This window comes from Lichtheimia ornata (genome assembly GCF_029851405.1).
Source record: "Lichtheimia ornata isolate CBS 291.66 chromosome Unknown scaffold00139, whole genome shotgun sequence".
NCBI classification, from domain to species: Eukaryota; Fungi; Mucoromycota; class Mucoromycetes; order Mucorales; family Lichtheimiaceae; genus Lichtheimia; species Lichtheimia ornata.
In genome coordinates, this window is record NW_026695458.1 from 1 (window position 1) to 24,740 (window position 24,740).

The 24,740-nt window shown below is 43.3% G+C and overlaps 7 protein-coding genes across 7 annotated transcripts; 3 read left to right on the forward strand and 4 right to left on the reverse strand.

Moving 5' to 3' along the window:
- Positions 1 to 4,448: 4,448 nt before the first annotated feature.
- O0I10_012604 (uncharacterized protein) lies at positions 4,449 to 9,204 on the reverse strand (the record flags this gene model as incomplete). Its single annotated transcript, XM_058492496.1, has 23 exons — positions 4,449 to 4,655; positions 4,721 to 4,857; positions 4,914 to 5,243; positions 5,319 to 5,429; positions 5,487 to 5,574; positions 5,636 to 5,803; positions 5,869 to 5,958; positions 6,013 to 6,106; positions 6,175 to 6,241; positions 6,300 to 6,363; positions 6,420 to 6,552; positions 6,613 to 6,716; positions 6,780 to 6,869; positions 6,929 to 7,059; positions 7,111 to 7,252; positions 7,325 to 7,787; positions 7,843 to 8,003; positions 8,066 to 8,368; positions 8,426 to 8,536; positions 8,593 to 8,734; positions 8,795 to 8,936; positions 8,994 to 9,081; positions 9,136 to 9,204. The coding sequence occupies 23 exons, from the start codon at positions 9,202 to 9,204 to the stop codon at positions 4,449 to 4,451; spliced, it is 3,435 nt and encodes a 1,144-aa protein (XP_058336726.1).
- Positions 9,205 to 11,121: 1,917 nt separating this feature from the next.
- O0I10_012605 (uncharacterized protein) lies at positions 11,122 to 12,998 on the reverse strand (the record flags this gene model as incomplete). The annotated part of the gene is made up of 6 exons (XM_058492497.1): positions 11,122 to 11,889; positions 11,958 to 12,034; positions 12,095 to 12,365; positions 12,436 to 12,659; positions 12,749 to 12,859; positions 12,920 to 12,998. The coding sequence occupies 6 exons, from the start codon at positions 12,996 to 12,998 to the stop codon at positions 11,122 to 11,124; spliced, it is 1,530 nt and encodes a 509-aa protein (XP_058336727.1).
- Positions 12,999 to 15,018: 2,020 nt separating this feature from the next.
- On the reverse strand, positions 15,019 to 16,611 carry O0I10_012606 (uncharacterized protein; the record flags this gene model as incomplete). The annotated part of the gene is made up of 6 exons (XM_058492498.1): positions 15,019 to 15,114; positions 15,179 to 15,238; positions 15,303 to 15,556; positions 15,619 to 15,951; positions 16,023 to 16,155; positions 16,237 to 16,611. 6 exons carry the CDS (start codon positions 16,609 to 16,611, stop codon positions 15,019 to 15,021), a joined length of 1,251 nt encoding a protein of 416 aa, XP_058336728.1.
- A 235-nt stretch (positions 16,612 to 16,846) lies between these two features.
- O0I10_012607 (uncharacterized protein) lies at positions 16,847 to 17,305 on the reverse strand (the record flags this gene model as incomplete). Its single annotated transcript, XM_058492499.1, has 3 exons — positions 16,847 to 16,993; positions 17,057 to 17,234; positions 17,301 to 17,305. The coding sequence occupies 3 exons, from the start codon at positions 17,303 to 17,305 to the stop codon at positions 16,847 to 16,849; spliced, it is 330 nt and encodes a 109-aa protein (XP_058336729.1).
- Positions 17,306 to 17,938: 633 nt separating this feature from the next.
- O0I10_012608 (uncharacterized protein) lies at positions 17,939 to 20,292 on the forward strand (the record flags this gene model as incomplete). Its single annotated transcript, XM_058492500.1, has 9 exons — positions 17,939 to 18,136; positions 18,209 to 18,391; positions 18,466 to 18,547; positions 18,612 to 18,756; positions 18,824 to 19,299; positions 19,355 to 19,509; positions 19,562 to 19,781; positions 19,837 to 20,099; positions 20,164 to 20,292. The coding sequence occupies 9 exons, from the start codon at positions 17,939 to 17,941 to the stop codon at positions 20,290 to 20,292; spliced, it is 1,851 nt and encodes a 616-aa protein (XP_058336730.1).
- Positions 20,293 to 21,001: 709 nt separating this feature from the next.
- On the forward strand, positions 21,002 to 21,911 carry O0I10_012609 (uncharacterized protein; the record flags this gene model as incomplete). The annotated part of the gene is made up of 6 exons (XM_058492501.1): positions 21,002 to 21,018; positions 21,079 to 21,195; positions 21,264 to 21,426; positions 21,488 to 21,621; positions 21,675 to 21,751; positions 21,814 to 21,911. The coding sequence occupies 6 exons, from the start codon at positions 21,002 to 21,004 to the stop codon at positions 21,909 to 21,911; spliced, it is 606 nt and encodes a 201-aa protein (XP_058336731.1).
- A 371-nt stretch (positions 21,912 to 22,282) lies between these two features.
- O0I10_012610 (uncharacterized protein) lies at positions 22,283 to 24,735 on the forward strand (the record flags this gene model as incomplete). The annotated part of the gene is made up of 12 exons (XM_058492502.1): positions 22,283 to 22,453; positions 22,525 to 22,564; positions 22,627 to 22,715; positions 22,771 to 22,971; positions 23,030 to 23,104; positions 23,167 to 23,362; positions 23,424 to 23,560; positions 23,621 to 23,740; positions 23,792 to 24,050; positions 24,114 to 24,488; positions 24,540 to 24,631; positions 24,691 to 24,735. 12 exons carry the CDS (start codon positions 22,283 to 22,285, stop codon positions 24,733 to 24,735), a joined length of 1,800 nt encoding a protein of 599 aa, XP_058336732.1.
- Between the last annotated feature and the right edge of the window lie 5 nt (positions 24,736 to 24,740).

Below are 24,740 nucleotides of genomic sequence, written 5' to 3' on the forward strand. Positions count from 1 at the left end.
GCTCGGCTTGGCCAACAGCACCTTGTGTGAAAGTTTCGCGTTCAATGTCGCAAACAGCCCAAAAAATATTTTTTGGTCGTCGAAAAAAGTTTCAAGAGGTCGACTCGTTTCACTTTGGCTGGTGGCGACATTGCGAAATCTGGGATTGGCAAGCTTGATCGTGAAACTTTCACACAAGGTGTAGTTGGCCAAGCCGAGCACATTGTTCTATCAAAGACCCCAGGTTTCATTGTAAAGTTCGGAGATACAGGCACCTTTATGTTTGTAAGCGTGATGCTATATGAAGAGTGGTCTTTGTTCATTGTCAATTAGCCAGACCCTGAGAGAGCCAATGATGCAGAAAGACCTCTTTGTGTAACTCAGCCCATTATGCATGATAGGCATGATACTTGTAGTCTATTTAACGAATAGTCATACGATAGTCCATTCATCCCATTCATCTTTCTTACCCAACCCAATGCATGTGATCGATTGTCCTGCTCCAGCCCAGCATGCCCATCATTCAACTTTCTTGATCCGATGAGATTTGACTGAAAAATGCTCAAATACAGAAACATCATCCAATATCAGAAGAATCAAATTGGTAAGTTATTTGTAAACTGCCACTTGATAGCCCATTCCTCCCAATCACCATTGTTGCCCCCACCCAATGCATATGAACGATTGTCCTGCTCCAGCCCATCATCCCATCCTTCAACTTTCTTGATCCGAGGGGATTTGGGTGAGTTACGCTCAAACACAAAACATCATCCATTGTCACAAAAAATCATTTTGCAAAGTTATTTGTAAACTGATACTTGATAGCCCATTCCTCCCATTCACCTTTGTTGCCCAGCCCAATGCATGTAAACGATTCCCTTGCTCCAACCCAGCATCTCCATCCTTCAACTTCCTTGATCCGAGGGGATTTGATTGAGCAATGCACACACAAAGAAACATCATCCAACACAAAGAAATCTACTTAGTTTCCAGCTCTTCCGCTCCCTACTTCTTGTCTCTTCCTCCCATTCTCAATTGCTCGTCCATTAAAGTGCTGCCACCATCTCTAAACGATTGTCCTGCTTCAGCTCATCATGCCAAGCCTGCGATTGTCTTGATCCCAACGACTTCGACTGAATGGCAAGTCCATGGCGTGTGCACCCCTACCTACAACACCCACGTTCCTTGACTCTTCACCTTCTCTTGTGCAATCCTCGACGACAATCAAACGCGTTCATCCAGCAGTTGCAAGCAGCAAGGTCGTTACTTCATTGTCTCAAACAGCGCTCACAACCTTGTCACTTTGCTACAACACACGCTCTTGCACACTCCTTTTCCCGATCAAGCGTAACAGCTGTCGTTGTCAACAAGGTCTTGTCTTTGTCTCAGACGGCGTTCTCTACTTGCAGTACTTTTTACGTGAACAGCAGACAGCCGTCATTGAGAAGCAGCTTTATTTACGTGTAGCAACTTGCTTTGGTACATATGGATTTCATTGGATGATGCCATATCACCTATCAACTATTCTGCCCCATACGAGCATTCTTCTCCTGATTGAGCAGCTATAGACAATGACAAAGGAAGTGGTTGACCCAACAGCCGGATGGAAAAGGAAGGATGCCAGCAAATGATTCTTTCTATCAACATGTTGGACTTGCAATGGTTATGAATGGATGGATGGATGTAGCCAAGCACGGTGATAGGTGACACTGAAATGTCGCTAGCAGGAAGGATGGATCATGTTACGTGTATACTGGTGAGGATGATGATGGATTGGATGGCATGGATCAGAGAGCTTCGATATTTGACGAAAGGCGGTTTGCTGCCATGGATGATATTGGGATATCGGAATCAAGGCACGCACAACAATTAGTTTGCAATCATGGATGAAGATGCTTATGACGGCGGTACAACAACAACGCCCACTGATTCTGTGCGATCGACTTGGCTGGTTTGTGGAATGAAAGGGAGGAAGGATTTTCGAAGGTGGAGAACGAGATTGGATCATCTACATCATTGTATCGAGATACCTTGTTCCTTTGTCACATTACATTCGTTGAAGCTTCCTTGTTCGTACGCTGATAGACGATAGGCAGTGGCATTTCTCAGCGGGCTGTATAGGTTTAAATAGACGCGCTTGTTTTCAAAGACAATAAATCCATAGTAATGGTACCCAACAATAGTCCCTCACACTTGATCGTAAAGTTGAGAGATATTAACGTCTTTATTTCTACTATGCTTCAATCGTGATGCTATATGAAAGATGTCTTTGTTCATTGTGAAGTAGCTAAAGATGCAGGACGACGACTTGTTTTTGCAGCTTAAGCCAAGAGTGTCGAATCTCTTTTACTATTTGCTTGTCGCTGGCATCTTGATAAGCATGTCCAGATATATGAGTGCTCTTGTATTAGCATTTTGGTATTGAAGGTGTGGTATATACTTTTGGTCTAACATAGCTTGTTAAACAGTAATGGATCAACATGCACCGATATAGAAGGTGCAGTGGTACATGGCGTCGCTGTTAGCTGCACGTCACTCCGCATCGGCGTCGGCATGATAGCTTCGTGCCACATTAGGAGGTGTCAGTTTGCATGATTGTCATTGACAACACAATTTTACTTCCCCTTCTACTTGCCCACATGTACAAGAAAGAACGGCGTATTTAGGCAGAGATTAGCCTGTAAAATGCGCGACGCGAAACGCGCTGAGTATAAAAGGAAATTGGACGAAAAAGCGCGAAAAAAAGCACGTAAAAAAACCACGCTGGGATTGAAAAAATTTGCGCGTTTGAAAGAGCGCACTTTTCTTATAAAACAGAGCCCTTTTCCTCTGAGGCGCAGTATCCTCCTTTCTCTTGCCCGGTAAGTTTTCTATTGTTCATTCATCTCTTGGCACTGTGTACTCATGTAAGTTTTTATAGAACAAGTTGATTGGAGTGGTCTGCACAGGGGGTTTTTTTCCTTAGCCTTTGCCGCGTAACAAAGCGAGGTTTTTTCCCCCTTCTTCGTTACCCCTCCGCCTGAAAGTATTCATGTTGCGCTGGTCGTGTTCATGGATGCTCTTGGGTCGTAACATGACTTGATGTTATCCGCTAAGCGTGTTCTGGTCATTGTTGCAGGAGTGGAGTATGTATATGCCTTGCTCCTTGTGAGGTTGGCATGAGAGTTCCTTTACCTCGCAGTTGACAGGGTGTAAGGTTACGCTAGCGCAACAGACGTGAAGCGGTTCCCCTTCTGCAATGAGGAAAGATGAGGCGCCGTCTGCTGGAGTGTTGCGTTATACCAGCAGTTCGTGGTTGCCGACCAAAATTATGAAAATGATAATAGTAGTATTAGAAGGGAGTAATAGTATTAGAAGGTGTCCCTTAGTAATAGATCACCCACTTTCCCTTGTTTACTGTAATGAAGATAACAACCTCTTGTATGCTAATAAACCAAATCCTCCACTTGTCCTTATTACAATGTATACGTTTATTGTTATCGTTGCATGTATGTATCTCGATGACCTATGTCTATCTTGGTAATCTTGGTAACCTATGGCGACAGCGTGAAGGGGACCATGGCAACCAGTAAAGAAGTTGATGGGAACAGGTGTTAACGATCCTGCTGCGCGATGAGCAAACGAGCATGCAACCTCACCACACCTCTCGAACAAGAATGCTGACGAGGTTATCAAGGACACAGGCATAACAAAGGTGAGGAATGGGAGTACGCAATCAAGGTCGCAAGGATCCTACTGACATGGAAGCACCGATCAGCGGCACCTTTGACCGTAGAAGCTCATGAATGCTGTCAAAAGACATAGTGGCACAGGATAACTGGTTGTTTGTATTGCATAGCAGCAAGTGTCAAGACGATGGTTGCAATGTAGCTAGAAGAACACGTTATTTCTTATCCCTTGAACCTTGCTAGTTTATTCCCTTATTGCTTGCTTGTACACATGAATAGAAGTGGTTTCATAATTGGTCTTGTAAGAAGTACAACTAGTCTTATTCCTTGATGGATCCTTTGTGGTACATCTATGCCTTGGGGACCCATCTGGGGCTAAAGAAAGAATGTTGTGGCAATTGTTTAAGTTACAGCAAATGACAATGAACACGATCAAGTGCAAAAAGGAAGGAAAATGATGTCTTCTTTGTTCGATCCCCATACCTCCTGCAGCCGCCTTGACCTTGCCAGCAACGACCATGCAGCTTATAATCACGCTAAGGCATCTGTGGCAATGCATTTGAATCATCACAGCACAACTTCCGTAATTTCCGCTCATGCCTTAATGGAAAAGACACATACATACTTGACGTGTTAGCAGTGATTGTGCTTGATCACCAATGCCATGGAGGAGGATGATAAGGAGGTATTAGCACTACAACATGATGCAAGACAAGATAAACATAGATTCTTATGATTGCTTGGTATAATATATAAATAACAGCATTCTCTGGTTATTTTCAACAGAGAGCCATGTATAATTTATTTTACACGAAGGACAGCTCTTACGTCTACCAGAAATACAAAAAGGGCCTCCTTGAAACCAGCCACGTTGCGACTGGGTGGTAGCACACCACGCAATTCCCGTGGAGTAGAAGCATCCAGCTTTTCAAAAGCATGTAGTAGTCGTGGTTGGATTTCTCCTGATTGCTGTGAAATGATTTGATTGACAATGACCAGGTACGAGTCCTAATAAACAAAAAAAAACATAGATGTCAGTGATACCTAAAACTTGATAGGCTCATTCCAATTACCCTTTCTGCACAAATCAATGACAAGAGTGCCTCCGAAGCAGCATCAACCACTGATGAATCGAGGTTATCAAATAACAGTAGCTTGACGACCTGCTCAAGGAACTTGTTCAAGGCCGGTCTCACGAATTCAACGTTGTCTAAAAGTGATAACATGAGTACTTGAGTCAAGATAAAATGAGGGTTTAGCACGTACTAGCATTGTTGGCGAGTAATTGGTTATGAGCCCAAAGCGCCAAGGGTGCAACGGCTTGCAAGGCGAGAATGCTCACATCGACAATATCATGCGAGACTCCAAATCCAAGGCTGGCTATGAGATTATTGAAGAGGTCGGTGGGTAATCCAATGAGCTTGTCGGGGAAGAATTCTATTAAGTTGGATATAAGCTTGACATATTGCTGGCAAAGGTTTGGAATCTTGAGCATCTCCAAATCAATCATGGGGATAATGACATTGACGCCGAACAACACCACATCGGCCACATCAGCACTACCAGGAGGCGTAGGCGCCGCATTCTCTGTTCGGTCTGGAAGGGGAAAAAAAGTGACCAAGTAAGTATAAGAGTTAAGCGAACAACCATTCACCAACAATGTATACTCACTAAAGTCCTCAAATTCGGATGCCATTATATTGGTGAGAATGCAAAGTGCAGTTGAAATATCGGGATAGGGACGATCGGCTTCTTCTTCTTGAGCGTGTTGACGTTTCTTGCCTATGGAAGGAAGACATTTTAGTTAATCTCATGAGGGATACAATTCTCATGACATACCTCGATTGCTCGCTCCATAGCTCTTAAAGATCTCCACAATGATCTGATACAACATTTGCTTCTGATCCTGTTGTAACAAACCGAAATCCTTTGATATCGAAACATCGCGATTAGAACTCATGTTTCACTCGTACATGTTTTCCACTTACCAGGCGACCAGCAAGATCTGCAAGCAATTGAAGGATCAACAATTGAACTTCTCCCACGGTCTTGTACATGTTCATTAGCTGTAACAAGCTCTCGAAAAACCTGGCGCAGAATTGAAAGATGATTTGCGTGTTGTTGTATTCGCTCGCCAATGCAAGGCCATCCAACATCTATACATGTAAACAAGCGTTAAGATATACGATGACAAAGATTCAATAACGGCATGTTTTCTTACCTCAAGCGCATTCAAGACCTCGTTCATGATATCGGCACGTTGATACGATTGCATAAAATCCGATCGATGAAGCACAGAGCCCAAACGTTTCTATAGTGCCAAAGTTAGGATCACTGCTTGTAGCCTGTAGTTTGGCCCACTTGCCTCAATCATTGAGAAGATGAGATTCAGATATCGCTCTCGTACTTGGAAATCGCTGGCACCGCTGGATATAGTCGCAATCGTTTGAATAAGGGAACTAAAAGAATAAAAGGAGCATGGGCTAAGTACATCAAGTATTACAGGATGACAAGCTACAGTACTTACTTATGGACGACCTCTGGCAATTGTTGCACATTTTCAGTAATGAACTGTACCAAGAGTGGGAATTTGTCTAGTATAGCGTTAGCTTGGATATCAACATCAACTTGCAAACGTTCCAATATACAAACCTGATTGAAGAAAACCAGTCTTCAGGTTGATGGAAATGCCGCATGTGTTCAGCCATCGAATGATCTAAAGAAACGTGTCAGCTCTTGTAGACATGATCATCCCACATCCTCTTTTCATACCTGGTGAAGAACATCCGGATCAGCATTCCACAATATAAAGTTGGCTTGAACCTGGTCAATGAAAAAGTCAATGATCTCAAGGCCATGTCCTTCCGATGGTCCTGGTCGACCAAAAACTCGTGCAATATTTGGACTATAGAAAAACTAAAAGTAAGAATAGGTTGCTTTGCTGTCACTTTTTCTCGCTACTTACCTCATGAACCCATAATCATTCTCATTCACAAGTAGATATGACTTGCTCCATCGTTCCATGAACCAAATAAGAGTTTCGGCAACTTGAGGGCTACAATTCGATGCCTTTATACGAGGTCGTTATTATACGTTATCGACACGTAGAAGTAATACCTCAATCATTCATACCTCGACTGTATTAGCGCCAAAGCTGGAAAGAAAGCGGAAGATTTCAAGCACTGTTCTTGATATAGTTGTAACCTGATCTTGGTCCAATGGCTTTTCACAGCATATGTCAGCGTTCCAATGCACATTTGAGTATCCTTGAAGCAACTTACTTGGGTACTTGACAGCTGCATAATTGGATCTGGAATCATTGGTTGCTCTCCTTTACCAGCATCAGCGAGAACATGGGCCGTAATAAGGACGATCCAATGGAGGTGCTCTTGCAAGAAGATGAGATATTGTCCTAGAGCATGCATATTAATACTATTGTGTACACGTGGCATGCTGTTATTACCGTTATCCGTAGTCTCTGCTGTGAAGAACTGTTTAAGGCGATCAAAGCGGTCATTCATGAGTTGTTGAAGGTGCATCAAAGACTTGTGCGGGTCCAGGCGACCAAGTGTGCCAATGCATGTCAATTGATCGGCAAAGGTGTCCTAAAAAGGAGAGAGAGGGATTGTCAGCCAAAAGAATTGTTACACCACCGATCGATCTCCAGCATGATTTACCCAATCCTTGTAACCATCACCCAATTCGTCTTCATCTTCCTCGTCAATAATGGCTTGCTTTGATTGTTCCAATTTTGCGTCCACATAAGTCTCAACGATCTGGAATGACACATTGCGCAAGTATTGTGCCAAGTTGTCAATCTCTGCAGGAGAAAGCCCAGTGCTTGGATCTGGTCCTCGGCCATCGGTTGGTTGTACAAGATCAGCTAATCGAACCCACGTCTGAAGACATTCATCACCAGCTTCACTGATCCACCCTTCATCGATATCTTGAGCAGTGGCACCACGAATACAAGCGACAGTGATTTTGCCAAAATCATTTAGGAACCTGAAGAACTCTGAGACACTGCACAATACGCCAAGGGATAGGTTCTCGAAAAGCCGGCGGATAATCTGGATGGTGCCAAGCACTTGAGGACCATGTTCTGATAATGTTGAAGGATCATTACCGGCATTGAGTATGCTATTCACAAAGGTAAGCATCCCATTCTAAAATCTCGCATAGATCATTTCCTTACTCTGTCATAAGGCGTAATACGCCATGGACCATAGTGGTTGCATATTGTCGAGTGGCGTTGATATCATTGTTGAAGAACTCGTTGGTGAACCCAGCAAGCTGAATAAGGATTTGACGGCATCGATGTCCCAAGGTATCATCATTCTGGACCATTGCATATGTCTTTTTTCCCAAAACAGCAATGAGTATACTTTACCATTCACTCATATTGCATAAACACTCACCATGAAGAATAGCCAAAGAACATCGGTATTTGCAACAGTGGGTTGCCATGCCTTTGGGAACAACGTATACGTCTTCTTGATAGCACCTGGACCATCTTCCTTATCAATGATATCATCATCTGCATCGTTCTTTGCAAAGGTTCCTGGCAAAACGGTGGTCGTGGTTGTGGATGCAAACTCCCAGTGGAGGATCTTTTCCAAGAGTGTGATTAATTCACCAAGCAATGGCGTTTGCTGCTGCTGTGATACAAGTGCGTGTAGTTGTGTGACCGATTGCTCAAAGAGGCCAAGTAAAACTTGGGTCTAAAGATAACGCTGTCAGTGTACGTTGATTCCTTTTGATCCTATATACAAACGAACCTCAAAGAACACCTTGGCCTTGTGATGGAATTCCCAGCTGAGACCAATGGTGGTTGTCTTGGTATTCGAGAAATGATCCACCAGTGCGCTTGCCAACGCCACACCAACCACCTATGAAACGAAAATTAGCCTGTGCATACATTCTCCACCATCAACAAAGTACTTACTGATCCATGGTCCTGCATCGATATCAATTGTTTCACTGATGCACAAATAGCATCTCGATCCGCATCAGAGACATCAAATAAACTGCGTTTGGTTATCAAGGCCACATCTGAAAGGATCTGGTCACGAACATATCGCATCAAACTATAGAAAGCAATCGAAACATTAGATAAAGAATAACTTCATGCGTATATAGGAACTTGCTCTGGTCGTTTCATGCAATAGTCCACCATGTGATTCTTGAGCTGCACCAAGTCGGACAACGCATATAACGTGTAGTCGCGTACAGCAACCTCGCCGATCGCTACAGCAACCTGGAACTGAGCCATGGGGATCTGCGTATGATCTAAACGAGGACAACGAGTCAATGGAATGCTATTATCGACTTGAAATGAACACTTGCCTAGAATGTATTGAGAGATCGGCAACACCTTTGGGATCTGCCTAAAAGAGGACAAGACATGTTCGGCAGCTGCACGAGTAGCAGGCACCTACAATGGGACATGGATCAGTTGGCGTCATGAGCAAGCATGCTTATTACATACTTGAAAGTCGGTGCAAGCTTCTTCGAATTGGGAGCATATGGCAGCTACGTCGTTCGATTCGTGTGCCATGGCTACTATGTACACTTGCCGGGATCGTTTTCTTGGAAGAGCAACAAGGAAAAAGCAGCAAGCTCTGGGTTCCAACCAGCTTTAAGCCAAATGACATTTGCAGCATGACAAGGCGGATACACAAAGTATGCATAGGTTTCCCTCCCCTCCTTCCCATCACCCCTGTAGATCATTATCATCATCATGTAATTGGAATGTCTATTTCACAATAAAAGCGGCCATGAACGAATTAAGTAGTAGTAGTTGTAGTTGTAGTTGTACATCATGTTGCATGATCATGTTGGATGCTGTTGTACCTGCATCAATAACTTGTTCTCGTACTTTCAATACATCCCACCTACTACCTTTCACTCGCAACTGTTACCCAATCCACAAGATATGAACTATTCTCTAGATCTGAGAGAATTTGGCCGACCAACGCTGGAACAACGAACATGCCATTTCATCCTATTTATGTTCCCATTCGACCATCGTTTACTATCCTACATTTGGACCCTCTCATTCCAAATTTTTATATTAAAATATAGGTTCTTTTTTAATACAAAGATGATGATCATGACCAAGAGCACCTTGTGTGAAAGTTTGAGGTTCGAGAGGAACGATCTCATAATTAAGGATTGATGTACATGCATCTATACAAGAGGTGTCCGACCTCTTTAATTTCCACTTCTTCTTCCACCTTCCTCCCATTCTCAACTATTGGTCCATTCAAGTATACAATCACCTGCGAACGATTATCCTGCTTCAACCCATCATGTCAATCCTACAATTGCCTTGATCCGATTGTCTTTGACTGAATGGCAAATCCATGGCGTGTACACAGCCTTCTTCTTGTCACTCTTCTACAACACACGCTCTTGCACACTCGTCGACCACAGCCAAACGTATCAGCATTCATTCCAGCAGTTGCTGTTAGCAAGGTCTTTACTCCATTGTTTCAAACGACTTTGTTTACTTGCAGCAGCTTGCTTTACGGCCTTTTCGCATGAACAGCAGATAGCCATTATATAGAGGCAGCTTTATTTTCGCATAGCAACTTGATCCAATACATACGGGTTCTTATGGATATGGATATGGATATTGGTTTGGTTCATGGGATGGAAGGATGTCGCGTGGAAAAGGAGGCTTGATCTTATGTACCTTTTGTCAACTTGAACTTTGATGCTCTCATCCTGAACGATTGATGCATCCAATTATCGTACTTTACATGTATTTCCATGGCAACTACTATCATCATCTTTTGTACAACCTGTCAACCACACAATCGTCATCATCCAACGCATGCTTGGATATGCTATGCATATGATTCGCCACCACGCATTAAGTGAGGCTTCATGTTCATCCATCCACTTTTACACAATGCATACCTAAAGGATAGAAACTTCTCGTGTCGATGTATCACTCCCCTTGGAGCGATTCGTTGGACCTCTCAATCTATCTCTGTGAATGACGTTGGATGATTAAAGGACTACTTGAACGAATACGAGGCTAAGTTGGCCAACCGTTTCTATAGTGTAAGGACCTTGAACTTCGTCGTGCGTGGGGGGCTTGATCCCTTGTGTTATAGAAAGATCGATCCAGGATTGTAGAAGGATATCCACATGTAAATGCTGTGATAAATAAAGGAACAAAGAGAGAAGAGATTGGGTCTGATTGATTCATTGTGTTTGAACAAAGACTGCATTCAATAGTATAACTCTATTTCCTTTTCTTGTGATTGGATCTTGTCAATAATGTTCCTCACACCTTGTAAGATACGGCCGGAGATGCTGTTGAGTGAGAAAAGGTTGATCATTGATGCTTTCATAAGATCAAAGTATACGAGAAGAGGTGTTTTTGATGGAATCGGTCGATTGTTTATTACTGACAACAAGGTAACTACATACAAGTGGTATAAGATATATACAGCTTTTCAAATTAAAAGGCATTCTTCCAGTCGATTTCTCTTCCAGCGTCCTCGATGGTATCCAAGAGCTTGGCGAGATCACGATGAACATTGACAGTGGGTGCGTTGATAACGATACGGAAAAAGTGAGCCAAGTTATCTAAAGGCGCATGATCCACCAAAAAGTCACCCCCATGGTTGACACGCTCATGCAACAAATGTACGACACGGGTCATCTTGACCTTGAAGACTTCAGGGTCCTTTTTCCATTCTGCAGCCTCGTCCTTCAAAGAGGGTGGAACATACCAGAAGCAAACTTGGCAAAAGGCGCTAGGATCAGCGACTAATTCAAAGCCAGGTCTCTCACGGACAATATCAGTGAAATCAGCAGCGGCCTTAATGGCACGGTCAATGCGAGCACCCAAACCATCCTTGCCATAAAACTTCCAAGCCAAAAAGATTTTAAGGGCATCTGGACGGCGACCACATCCGATAGTGCCAGCACCAAGATCGTAAGGGTTGCCATGGAAAAGATAATCAGCCTGAAGATTATTGGCATTGGCAAATAGCAAGTGTCCTTGATGCGGAGTCACGAGCATAGAGCATTGAAGCGGCACACCAAGGAGTTTGTGGGGATTCAAGGTAAACGTATCAGCCAAACCAGCACCATCAAGCCAGCCCAAATTCTCACGCACGTTTTGCGAAAAGATAGCAGAACCACCCCAAGAGCCGTCCACGTGCAACCAACAATTATACTTTTTAGCAATACTTGATATACTACGAATAGGATCAAAGCCGCCCTAATACACACATCAATCTCATTTAGTACTTTCCTGTTGCCATCCTCCTCCTCCTCTGTCAGACTTACCATAACAGTGGTACCAGCAGTGGCATTAATAAAGAAGGGTGTTTCACCACGAGCAATGGATTCGTTGATCAAGCGTTCTATAAAGAAAGGGATATTAGATCATCGATTCAAGATCATCTTGGATGATGTCGACTTACCAAGCACATCAACACGCATGCGAGAACGCTCATCGGTAGGAACCTTGACAATGCTATCAGTACCCAAACCAAGGACAAGGGCAGCCTTGTCAATGCTGTAATGGCAGTGAGCGGAAGTGAAGACCTTGAGCTTGCCATATTCTGCTTCAGGGTTGAATGGGCGGGGGATGTAGCCCTTGGTCTTGATGGAGGGGTATAACTTGTTACGTGCAGTGACCATGGCTAATAGATTGGATGCTGATCCACCAGGGCAAAACAAACCACCAGAAGCCTTTACATGTACATAAAGCTCTCATGAGTACACGAGATACACAGCGTTAGATGGTTGCGTGGTTACTTACATCACCCATACCAAGAAGCTTGCCAACAGCCTTGGTGACTTCAATCTCCATAAGCGACAATACCGGTGATACATGGTACACATGGCAGTTGCCATTCAAAACGCCCAACAAGAACTCTGAAATGACACCAATGGGATTGGTACCAGCATACAACTTGTCCATAAAGCGAGGATTCCAGGAATTGACGCTGTTGTCCAAGGTGCTCTTGATCAGCTCAAATGTGCCTATTCATTCATTCTCCATTGGTCAGCTGCCCATTCGGGTCATCACAGCAACAGTATCCATGACAACAACAACAACAACAACACCATACCTTCAACACCTGCACCTTGGTCAGGCAAGGCAAAGTCGACAACCTTGTACAATTCTTCAGGGGGCAAGTAGTTGACAACAGCATGTTCTGCGTCTTGGCCTTCTCTGACATCTAATAATAAAGATAAGCTATTACTACCCATATCATGATCCACATGAGCCTATTACTTACGTTGGATGACAAGGTCGTGCATGCGTTGGAGCATACCATCAAGTTCAGTGGCGCTATCGACAAACTTTTGGGTGACCATGGTGATTAATAGTGGGGTAGTAGCAGAGATAGATAGATTTCTTTTCTTGAGAGATTGGGGGATATAAAATGTTAAATCGTTATGAGGTGTGGTCACTGTTTTATACTTTTTGGTTGCCCTGGAAAAATTCAGCTGTGGGTCACTGAAAGCAAAGCGAGTCGAAAAACGTCATTTGTCGTTGAAGATGGTCCGCAGTGTTGATCCCCATCGCCCGAATGCTATTGGCCGGGTAAACTTCTCGCAACTTCAGCATATGGTATCAATGTCTCACAAACTTTGGTTCTGCATTGATTGCCTGTCGTTCGGAATCCGTGCTCTAGAATTGTGTGATTACGTCAAACAGGAGCTGTTTTTGGTACTCTTGGTGTGACCTTGGTAATCATCTTTACTTGTCTTTTGCCCCACACATACCTCAAAGTGGTACAGGATTGGGGGATGTTGAAAGATCGTGCGGGCCTATTTTCCACACAAGACCTGTTTTTGGTACATGGGATACGTGTGTGTATGTATGTGTGCGCATATCGTGTGAAGAGTTATTTGATATCGATAACAATCTTGGCATGTCGGGATATGTCTGTATATGTTTGAGGGTGTGTAAGGGAAAACTTTATTCTGCACAAAATCCGACATACCCTGTCCTGAAAGCAGTGGAACATTCTACCACATCATAAATGCTCATCTTCAAGGAGAAGGTGTGTTACATCAACATACTTCTTTATACAAAGGTGGATGATGCGTATGTAAGCATTCAAGGCCAGCTGCTAATATTGGTACGTAGCATCCTTGCTATCCATATAGAAATGTAAAGGGTTTGATCTCGATGCTGAAGTATACTAGTGTTGTGCGTTGGTAATATTGTACACCAAGTCGTCGCCCAACGGAGCTGTAAACAAATGCGCTATTTAGCCCATCATCCAAGGAGTCCTGCACATGAACATCGAAAAATCAGCGCAACCAAAGTAGTGTAACTTGCACAAGACACATCCCACATCACCCCCTTTTAGCATTTACAATGATATGATGCATATACAACAGCCATCTCACATTTGGGTCAAAGCCCACTTCTTTGACCAGCCAGCCTCCTTTATATATAGAGAGCGGGTTCCAATGTGCTTCTATTTGTGATTCGTGCTACTGAGCTTTACGTTTTATTCTGCATGTGGTTGTGTGATAAGCGGAAAAACAGGCACCAAAGCTAAAATGCATGTCGAACATCATTCGGATTTTTCGGACTTTAGGCAATCGCAATTCACGAGATACATGCGGCTGTGCACACAGAATGTGAAATCTGCAAGGTTGATGTGTGCTGATAATTTGCTCGGGAGTACGATTTGCTGCTGATATAGATATACCAATGTGTATCTTTATCCCAAAAACCTTGTGATCGATGAAAGGAACCAAGCCCCAGCGAAGCTATGCCCTTTGCATTCATTGTTGATAAAACGGAGATATCAGATATGATCGTACTGCTTGGATACCATTTAACAAGGTACCATCATTACCCTGGTTTAAGCACACCATGTAACGCACACCCTTTGACATGGGATGATATATGAACCTTAAAGGTACGTGAATGACACAACGTGGCTGTAGACATCACACGCGCACACACATGTTACAAAACCAAAAGAAAGGATCCTTGGTTGTTCTACCAAGGTCGCATCGATCCATGGGATTTCCAAGGAGCACGTCTTGCCATATACGCACTTCTTGCGACTACTTCCGGGTCTTACCATATAGGGGATTTCTCTATCTCCTTGATTCACCTTACTGATCAACATTATGTTGTCATTCTTTGATTACAAATCCTATAATGGGATATAACCACATACTCATTGTACAACTTCCTATTACTATATAGCCCATCCACAATCACAAAGACAAACATGTTCATAGTCAAGAGACGAGATGGTGATGTGAAACAACTTTTCAATCATCAACTTTTTTTGTTAAGGATCGGGTCCCATGTTTTTCTGCTAATGTGCTGCTATGATGATGATGGGGGAAACACACGGCTAAATTAATCGAATGCCTTTCTGGATTTCAACATCTTTCCGAACTTCTGGATGTCGGTAACAAAAAGCTCAGGCTCTTCCATGGCTGGGAAATGACCACCCTTTAAGGAAGCGTTGTTAATCGTGCGATCAGTCATTGTAACGTATCACCAACCATAAACTTACCAAGTCAAATTCGGACCATTGCTGCAAATTGGTTCCGTATTCAAGCCATTCTCGTGGGAACTAGGGTTTTTTATGTTAATAGGCTTGCATCAATCATTCGTATAGTGATCCATGTTTAACTTACTCGGCTCATCTCTGCCGGAAAGTAGCCTACGGCAGTAGGGACCTCTACACGTGGGTGTGCTGGGCCTGTTAAATGTCTTACTAACACCATCGTTTCATAGTATATACGCATTGAGGATGCCATTGTTTGAGTAAGCCAGTAAATTGAGACGTGCGTTAAGAATTCATCGGTTGTGATGGTCTCAGGTAGTGCTTCAGTATCTTGCTTTTGTGCTGGGTGATACGTCCAAGCGTGAAATTTTTCAAGCATCCAACCTGTTTTCCATTGTGAGGATTAGAGTCATTCCTGCTTTCTTTTTTTGTTACTCGATACTTACTCAAGAGACCAGCAGGGCTGTCAGTGAGACCTTGTGATAATGTATAAGGACGTGTTCCTTGTATGGCACGATAGCCTGCATCCTCATCATTGACCACGTCGGCAAAATTCTTGCCTTTGAATCTAAATTCGCTTGCCCCATAGACACTTTCAGGCCCGACAATCATGCTTGCGCATAGCTTTGCCACCTTGAATGGATGAAATAGGATGTTGCCAAGGGTTGGTATGGGAGGAGTGGCCATGGGCATCACCGTATGATAACCTTTACATTGCTGCTTGTGTTGCACGGCAATGGAGCTACCAATAACCGAGCCCCAGTCTGAGCCATGTACCACTGTTTCATGCAGACAACGTATCATGAGTATATATCCATAGCCAATCAAAGACACTATACGCTTAACTTACAATACTTGTCGTAGCCAAGAACGTTCATCAACTCGGCAAGAATCTCTCCGTTCTCGGCGATACCATGGCCCTTGAGTTTGGGGGGATCAGAAAAACCGTAACCTGGCAAGCTTGGCACCACCACATGGAAGGGCTACAACATGGCATAAAAAGAAAAGAGTTGAGATGCGTAAGATACGGTTGACCGCAGCATGTAAAACCTACTACTACATACCTGTCCACCAAGTTCACCATCACGAAGAGGTTGGATTACTTTGTGATACTCGTAAAATGTTGAAGGCCATCCATTGATCAGCAAAAGAGGGACAGCGTCAGGATGATTGGATGGCTCGTGAACAAAATGGATCTTTAGGCCTTGGATGGTTGTGCGATAATGATGCCACTGATTCATTTCTTTACGCGGCTTTTCCCAATCAAAATCTTCGAGCCATGCTTTGACAAGAGGTTTCACTGCCCAAGTAGGCGCACCGTATGTCCAGCCGACATCGACCTCGAGCTCGTTTGGATACAAGGTCTTACTCAGCTTGTCCTTTAAAAGAGATAGCTGCTCTGATGTAAAAGATGGGATAGTAAAAGGTTCAATGGACATGGTTACTAGTGCGAAAGAGATAAGAAACAAACATTTGAACGCGAGTGAGAAAATGCATGCTTTATAAGCTGCTGCGGATGGGATAATATCCTTTTTCGTCATCTCTCAACAATCCCTGGTTACCATTATATGTAGTACTACCACGATCCTTCTTATCCATCATCTGTGATCAACGTATAGATGTATTTGTATGCATTGTTTATTCAGGGTGCAACATCAGTTTTACGGTATTATTTTAGTTGTCAGGAACAACCTTGCCGATAATGTCGTACTTTTTGGCAAAGAAGGCATGCCACTGGTCAAGAGTCTGCAACTCCTTCTCGGTCAACTCGCTGATATCAGCAATACAATCTTCAGGTTTCAGGGACGACTTTCCAAGAGCCTACATAGTAATAGACGGGTCAATATGAGACCACCTTCACTCTTTATCAAACCACATTCCTACCTTTGATGCATCCTTTCCGGTGAAAACGTTGTATCCTGCGCCTGGTCCGTAAGCATCCTTGTTTGCAGTAACATCGAAAATGTCGCCCTTGATGGCCACGTAAATGGGAAGGGAAGGATCACTGCCGTCGTGCTTGGCGAGTTCAGAAACCTTGATAGGTGTGTCTTTGGCGGGTGCACTATGAACAGTATTCGTTTTAGTCACCTTGAAGCAAGCAATGTCGCGTAATCCCAATAGCACTTACGGCATAGTTGTGGTGTGGTGTGTGGAGAGAAGAGCCGGTGTACGAATTCCCGCGTTAGTGTTTTCTCACATGCTTACGATACCCTCTCTCAATAAAAGGTTACTCAACTCTTTTCAGTTACACATTGTTGCATAGCAACGACAATGAAATAATATAGTGGTTCCTTTGTCATGCTGCTGTGAGCACTAAATTGTAAGCTTGACGACCTCTTTCAATACATGGTGTCATTGTTTTTCTTGACCTGTTGAAGCTTCAAAGAAAGAAAGAAAGAAACCGGATTCATGCAAGATGATGTATGTTTTTTATTACCTTCCTCTTCTTGTTACAAGCACCATCTCATTCATACAGGCTACTGCTCATTGGTATAATAACTCATTAAGCTGTCGTGTTGGATGCAGGTCATCTGCTTTAATGATTTGGCTTTGGTGAATGCATGTATATTAGTATCCAATGGGCGAAGGGTTGTCCCTGACTACACCTAGGCTTATGGCCCTTTCATCACATGACCAGCCGATAGAGTGGAGAGCATGAAATCGTTGTCGCCAAAGTGGAGTGCTCTAATTGGGCCTATCCTGATTTATTCCTCCCGCTTGTCTTTGACCTCTTCTCCACTTTTAAGCTCCTTACTATCACACCTCATGCTTGATTTCTTCGGCATTCTCACCAAGGGCGGTTTCGTATTATGGGAAAAGACTTTTACACCTCTACACGGGTCGCCAGTGGATGCGCTCATCAAGAACGTCCTCATTGAAGAACGTGCAGGCACAGACATCTTTTATAAGGACAGCTACGCCATGAAGTGGACCTTCTCCAATGAAATGGATCTCGTGTTCGTGGTAAGATAACTGGAATCTACTCTCCTTGACAGGTATCTGATCAGAGCATACCATGGCGATTGGTCTTGATAGGTGGCCTATCAAAAAATCCTGCAGCTGGCCTATATTGATGAGCTACTCGAGACCGTCAAAACGCTCTTTATCGACATGTTCAACCAGACCATCACGACCAATTATGGTATCGATGGCGATTATCGTTCGTTCGATGATGTATTCAACCAACTCTTGAGACAACTCGAAGACAAGTACACATCTGTAAGTGGGATAGGATGGATGGGAGTGGGTGGGGAGCGATAAGACAACGAACGCTTCTCTTACACGGGATACAGCATCGACAACGTGCTCCACGGAAGTTTGAGGAAACCAAAAAGTTTGAGAGCTCGGCAAAGGGATCTGTACAAGTGAAGCCAGGTACATCAACATCATACTTGTTATATGCATATGCAACGTCGCATTGACCATGTAATTTACTCAGCAATGGAATCCAAATCCACCAAGGCCGTTGATGATGATGAGATTGCAAAGAATATCCAAGCGCTTCGACTCCAATCAAGTCCACGCACAAGTCCTAGATCTAAAAAAGGACGATCCAAAGCAGCAGCAACAACGCCATCCAACGAGTAAGTAAAATCATCAAACGATGGGATCACGGCGGCTAATTGCCAATGGGGGGTTATTTTTCTTTAGAGAGCAAAATGGCAAAAAGAAAAAGTCGCAAAAGCAAGCTCGTGTATGGGAAGGACAAATTGCTCGTGGAGAGATGGAATCGCTCGATTACAGCTCAAAATCCGGCATGGCTGATGAAGATGCTGAGTCGATGGCGGCAGCACAATTTGCGGATCCGACCAAGCTTGGAAAGACCAACAAGGATGGTATCTATGAAGTGCAGGACGTAGAGGAAGAAGAGGATGACGAGGATGACTATGACGATGAGGAGGAAGTGACCAAGGAGAGCATCAAGGAAGCTGGCGCTGGCAGCGGGATGTTTTCATTCTTCAAATCCATGACCGGATCAAGGGAATTGACAGCAGACACACTGGATCCAGTATTAAGTGATATCAAGGAACATTTGATCAAGAAAAATGTGGCCAGCGACATTGCCGAACATCTTTGCCAAAGCGTAAGGTCAAATCTACTAGGCAAAAAGATTGGAAGCTTTTCAAGTAGGTGGTGATAAACTTGGCACAATGTATCTCATATGCTAAATTCCAACATTAGGGGTTTCGACGCTGGTTCGTGACAGTATGGAAGCCGCTTTGAAACGTATCTTAACGCCAAAGACATCATTGGATATCCTTCGTGACATTGAACAAGCTAAAGCACAAAATCGGCCCTATACTATTTCCTTCATTGGTGTTAATGGCGTTGGAAAGGTAAAAACGGATGTCATTAAGGAAAGTTGTATGCTAAAACAACCCCTTTTAGTCCACCAATTTGAGCAAGGTGTGCTTCTGGTTGCTTCAGAACAATTACAAGGTCCTTATCGCTGCATGTGATACCTTCCGCAGTGGTGCCGTAGAACAATTACGTGTGCACGCCCGCAATTTACGAGCCTTACAGACAAGTGGTCAAGGAGAAGTGGAGCTATTCGAGCGTGGCTATGGTAAAGATTCGGCAGGAATTGCAAAGAGTGCTATTAGCTATGGTAAGTATACCGCTATAAGGAGCACTTTGACGATTTGTCTAATTTCATCTATTAGCGGCGGTGAACAAGTTTGATGTGGTGTTGATCGATACAGCTGGAAGAATGCAGGATAATGAACCATTAATGCGAGCACTGGCTAAATTGGTGGCAGTCAACAACCCAGACAAGATCATCTTTGTTGGTGAAGCACTCGTTGGCAATGAAGCAGTGGATCAGCTTAGCAAGTTCAATCAATCACTCAAAGATTTCTCGGGCATGCAAAATCCTCGACATATTGATGGTATGATTTTGACCAAGTTTGATACCATTGATGATAAGGTAAGAGCATGAATACCTTAAGCGATATGGCAACATGTAATTCACATTGCGCTTTATTATCTAGGTGGGTGCCGCTCTATCCATGACCTACATCACTGGGCAACCCATTTACTTTGTTGGCACAGGCCAAACGTATACCGATCTTAAAAATCTCAGAGTATCACACGTTGTTAATAGCTTACTTCGCAAATAAAAAGTATACTATCGTTCCTATCTACTGTATAAACCCGTGTCCACCATCCGTCATGCGAAGTTCGTGTTGTCAATCGGACTTTACAAGTAACAACGACCACTCGGTGACGTGATTGGCAATTCGTTCAGCGCACAAAAGTTTTTTTTTTCTTGTATAAAGAGATGCGCGAGCAGTTTTGTTGTGCTTATTCTCCCTTTCCGTTTCTTTTTCTTTCTCTGTCAAGGTAAATATTGTTTTCATATCCACACATGGTGATCACGCTTCTTTCAACCGTGATGATTAAGTTTAATTTGAGATGGGGCATATTTATACGCATCTTTGTCTCATTCAACAATGAAATATCTTTACTTGCCCTCTCTGAGAAAGAAGTGTGATCACCACTTTGATTACTTTTATGATTGAAGTATGCTGACCGGTCATTCTTATAGGCACATCATCTCCCTTTAAGCATTAGACATGTTGATAAAATATAATAAAAGTTATGATTTTGAAAGAAGAAAAGACTTTTGCTCATCGTGTGTATTATGCGTTATCTTGGTGGTGTATAGCTTTGCTGTAACCTACTAGGCTACAAAATTGAGTTGCCAACATGTGATGTCGTCATTAAAGACCAAATGCGTCAAAGTCGAAAGTGCGTATCATTTGACAGGAGAAGCAAGTGGACACCTGTTACTTTTCAAACCCGACCTTCCACACTTTATTGCATACAATGACCCAATCAAACAAGTAAGAACTAGGAACTAGACACCTGGATGCTCTTGCGTTTAACTCATGCTTGTGTCAAAGTCGCCACGATCTCGAGGATCTTACAGATGATGAAGCTCTCTTTGAGGAACTTGAACGAGAAGAGGATGCTGATCTCTCAATGCTACGCGAACGACGCATCAAGGACATTCAGGACGAGTGAGTATTCTATGACTACTACTACTACTACCACGCGTTGTCACTTGATAGTAACCCTTATTGAATAGACTCGAGCGGCGGCAGGCCATGGAGGAAAATAAGCATGGATTGTACACCGAGATCACCAATGAAAAAGAGTTCATGGATATCACAACATCAGAAAAGTATGTCGTAGGTCACTTTTACCATGATGACTTTCGACGATGCAAGATTATGGATACGCATTTGGAGGTAACGTAGCAGTATCATGAGCGATTTGGGTAGACAATGGCTCATCACATGTTCAATATAGAAACTTGCCAGAGAATACTACAACACAAGATTCATCAAGATCAATGTCATGAATGCACCATTCTTGGTCGAAAAGTTACAAGTTCGGGTGTTGCCATGCGTCATGGCTTGGTTGGATGGTTTCGCTCAGATAAAGTGAGTCAAAGATCCAAGCTTGAGGATAAGAATTACTCATCAACATGCAATAGGGTCGTTGGCTTTGACGAATTAGGAGGCACAGATAGCTTTTCGACTGGCATGCTCGAGCTCAAGCTAACGAATGCAGGTGGGTACAGATATGTCTTTAATAACATTGGAGTGTGGCATGATACTAAATTGTATTATCAGGCGTCATCCGCAAAAAGAACCAAGATACCCAACAAACGAAACGTTCTATATTCCAAAACGAGGGCGGCGGTGACGATGACGATAGTGATTTTGATTAGGGGCCCATCATACAGTGAATAGAGAGAGACTTCTTTGTGATTAAAGCACATCAATGAAAGAATGGCATGATAATAAGGGATCATTATACAATGAATTGAGGGCTTCTTTGTGATAGGCATCAAGGAACGAATAGCATGGTTGATAGTCTTGAGGTATCCTTGCCGAGACATATTCCCTATTCATGGCTCTCTCTATCTCTATCTCCATGCCAACCATGAAACAATACAATGATCTTCTTAAGCATTACACGTGATCGCCTAGCACTGTACCACCATCATATTGCTATCATTCAGGGAGATGATTTAGACACTGGTTTATATGCATTGCAGAGTCCGCTCCTTTTCTCTTCCCTTTATTATCTACCCAACCAATGAATCGATCTGCACCAGCGATTGAAAGAAGCACTCCCGCAAAGAGACGCAAGCTCGATGGATCAGCAAACAAAACGAATGCAGCTCTTCACTCTTATCACTCTTATGCGTCTATTCGTGAACAAGCAATCTCTAATGCCAATCAAAAAAAGCGTCCCACAGGTCGTCAGGTACTGAACGCGTTGCCAAGGTTTCACGTGAAAGAGTGTGTTTTCTTAACCAAACACGTTTTTTGTCATAGGGCACAGTTGATACGTATTCGAAGAATGTCCAACATGAAGGTATATAAAGTGGATCCAGGACGATGGATGAGAGAGATATTCACGCATGTTTCATTTCCAAGCATCCAACACTGCTGAAGACGAAGAAGAGGAACCAGAATCAACCGAGGTTGTTTGCCAGCGCCTAATCGAATTGCAAGCGATGAGCCAGGTAAAGGAGGTTGATCGATGTTTATCAGCTTAGATGTCCTAACATTGCTGTTTAGAGAGCCGAGCAACTTCATGCCAAGAATAAGGAAAAGCTGATTCGACTACACGAACGCAGCAACCAATTTCTGTTGAAAGAGATCGGACCCCAACAAGCAAAGATCCAAGAGTTACGATTGGAATTGGAAAGGATACAAGGGCAGGCAGATAGCAAAAAGTATCGAAGGAAACAACAGGAAGATGAGATTGCAGCAGCAAAGGTAAGAGGGAGGGAGAGATCTATACCAAATCAAAATTTGAGGCTGATAAGGTATCCAGGCAACCATTGAGAAGACTGCAAAAGCCATTGAGCAAACAAAGCTTGGAATGCCAACATTGAGTGCACGAGGACAGGTATGTAACAATGAAAGAACCAATGTTGAAAGGATACACTCATTCATTTATTATGTATATAGGAATTGGACAAACGCATGCATGAAAAGGATATGGCATTGGAAGATGTGAGGAAAAGGAGGGCTGCCACGCAACAAGAAATTGTATCCATGGAGAAGAGTTTGATGCAAGCTGCACAACGACGTCGGAAGCTGTACAACACCATCCAAGAGCTCAAAGGCAACATCCGTGTCTTTTGCAGAGTGCGACCTGTTTTGCGTAAGAAAAGATACCTCGATCCACCTACTTTCTACTCACCATGGATCGTTATTATATATAGGCTCTGACAAGTCGCAACAACATACGCGAATTCGCTATTCATCCGATGACATTACGGACACGCTCGAATTGGAAGACGACATATCCAGCATGCTAGGAAAGCGCACTACCAAAAAGTACTCGTTTACGTTTGACAGGGTAAGGACGATCATCTTTTCCAAAGATCAAGGGATGTACCAACGTTCGCTATCTTCCCAGATATTCAAGCCATCCACTTCACAAAGCGAGTGCTATGAAGATATCGCATACCTGGTACAATCGGCACTTGATGGCTATAGTGTTTGCATATTTGCATATGGGCAGACTGGAAGTGGCAAGGTAATACCATACACTACATTGGTAACTTATGAATGCTAATTGATAAATTAGACGTACACGATGCAAGGTCCTAGTACAGACGTGTCAGCTGAAACGGCAGGAATGATACCGCGAGCCATTGAGCAGATTTATGATCTTATCCAAGAATTGAAAAAGGAAGGATGGGAGTACACTATGGAAGGACAATTTCTCGAGATTTACAATGAGACCATTCATGATCTATTGGGTGATCCTACCACGTATGGCAAAGTGAAGCACGAGATCCATCATGCAAAAAACGGCAGAACTACAGTGTCACAGTTGAAAACAGGTAATCATGAAAAGGACAATGCCATTATCTCCATCTCTGATTCTTGTGTCATTTTCGTTTTAGTGCATTTGGATTCCCCAGCAACGTTGCATGCTATGTTACGAAAAGCCAACTTCAACAGAGCCACTGGAGCCACCAACATGAATGAAAGATCATCTCGTAGCCACAGCGTGTTCACCCTACGGATAGCAGGCTTCAACCGATCAGCCAAAGAAACATGCACAGGCGTCCTCAACCTTGTCGACTTGGCAGGTTCAGAAAGACTTGCACTTTCAGGCGCTACGGGAGAACGCTTAAAAGAGACGCAGGCAATCAACAAAAGCTTAAGCAGCCTTGGCGATGTCATCCATGCCTTGAACAACAATAGCAAAACAGAAAACAATGCTCATGTACCCTACCGGAACTCGAAGCTGACATACCTCCTTCAAAACTCGCTTGGTATGTACATCTTAATGCATATACATCCATTCACTAAAATTGCATCTATAGGAGGCACGAGCAAAACCCTTATGTTTGTGAACATCTCGCCTTTGGCTGAGCACTTTAACGAGACGTTGTGTTCGCTTCGATTTGCAAGCAAGGTAAGAAAGATTGTATCACCAAGGAGCGATCGATCCTCATACTGATTTTGATTTGAAAGGTTAATGCGTGTCGTGTCGAGCTACCTAAAAGGCTGTTGAAATGATCTTT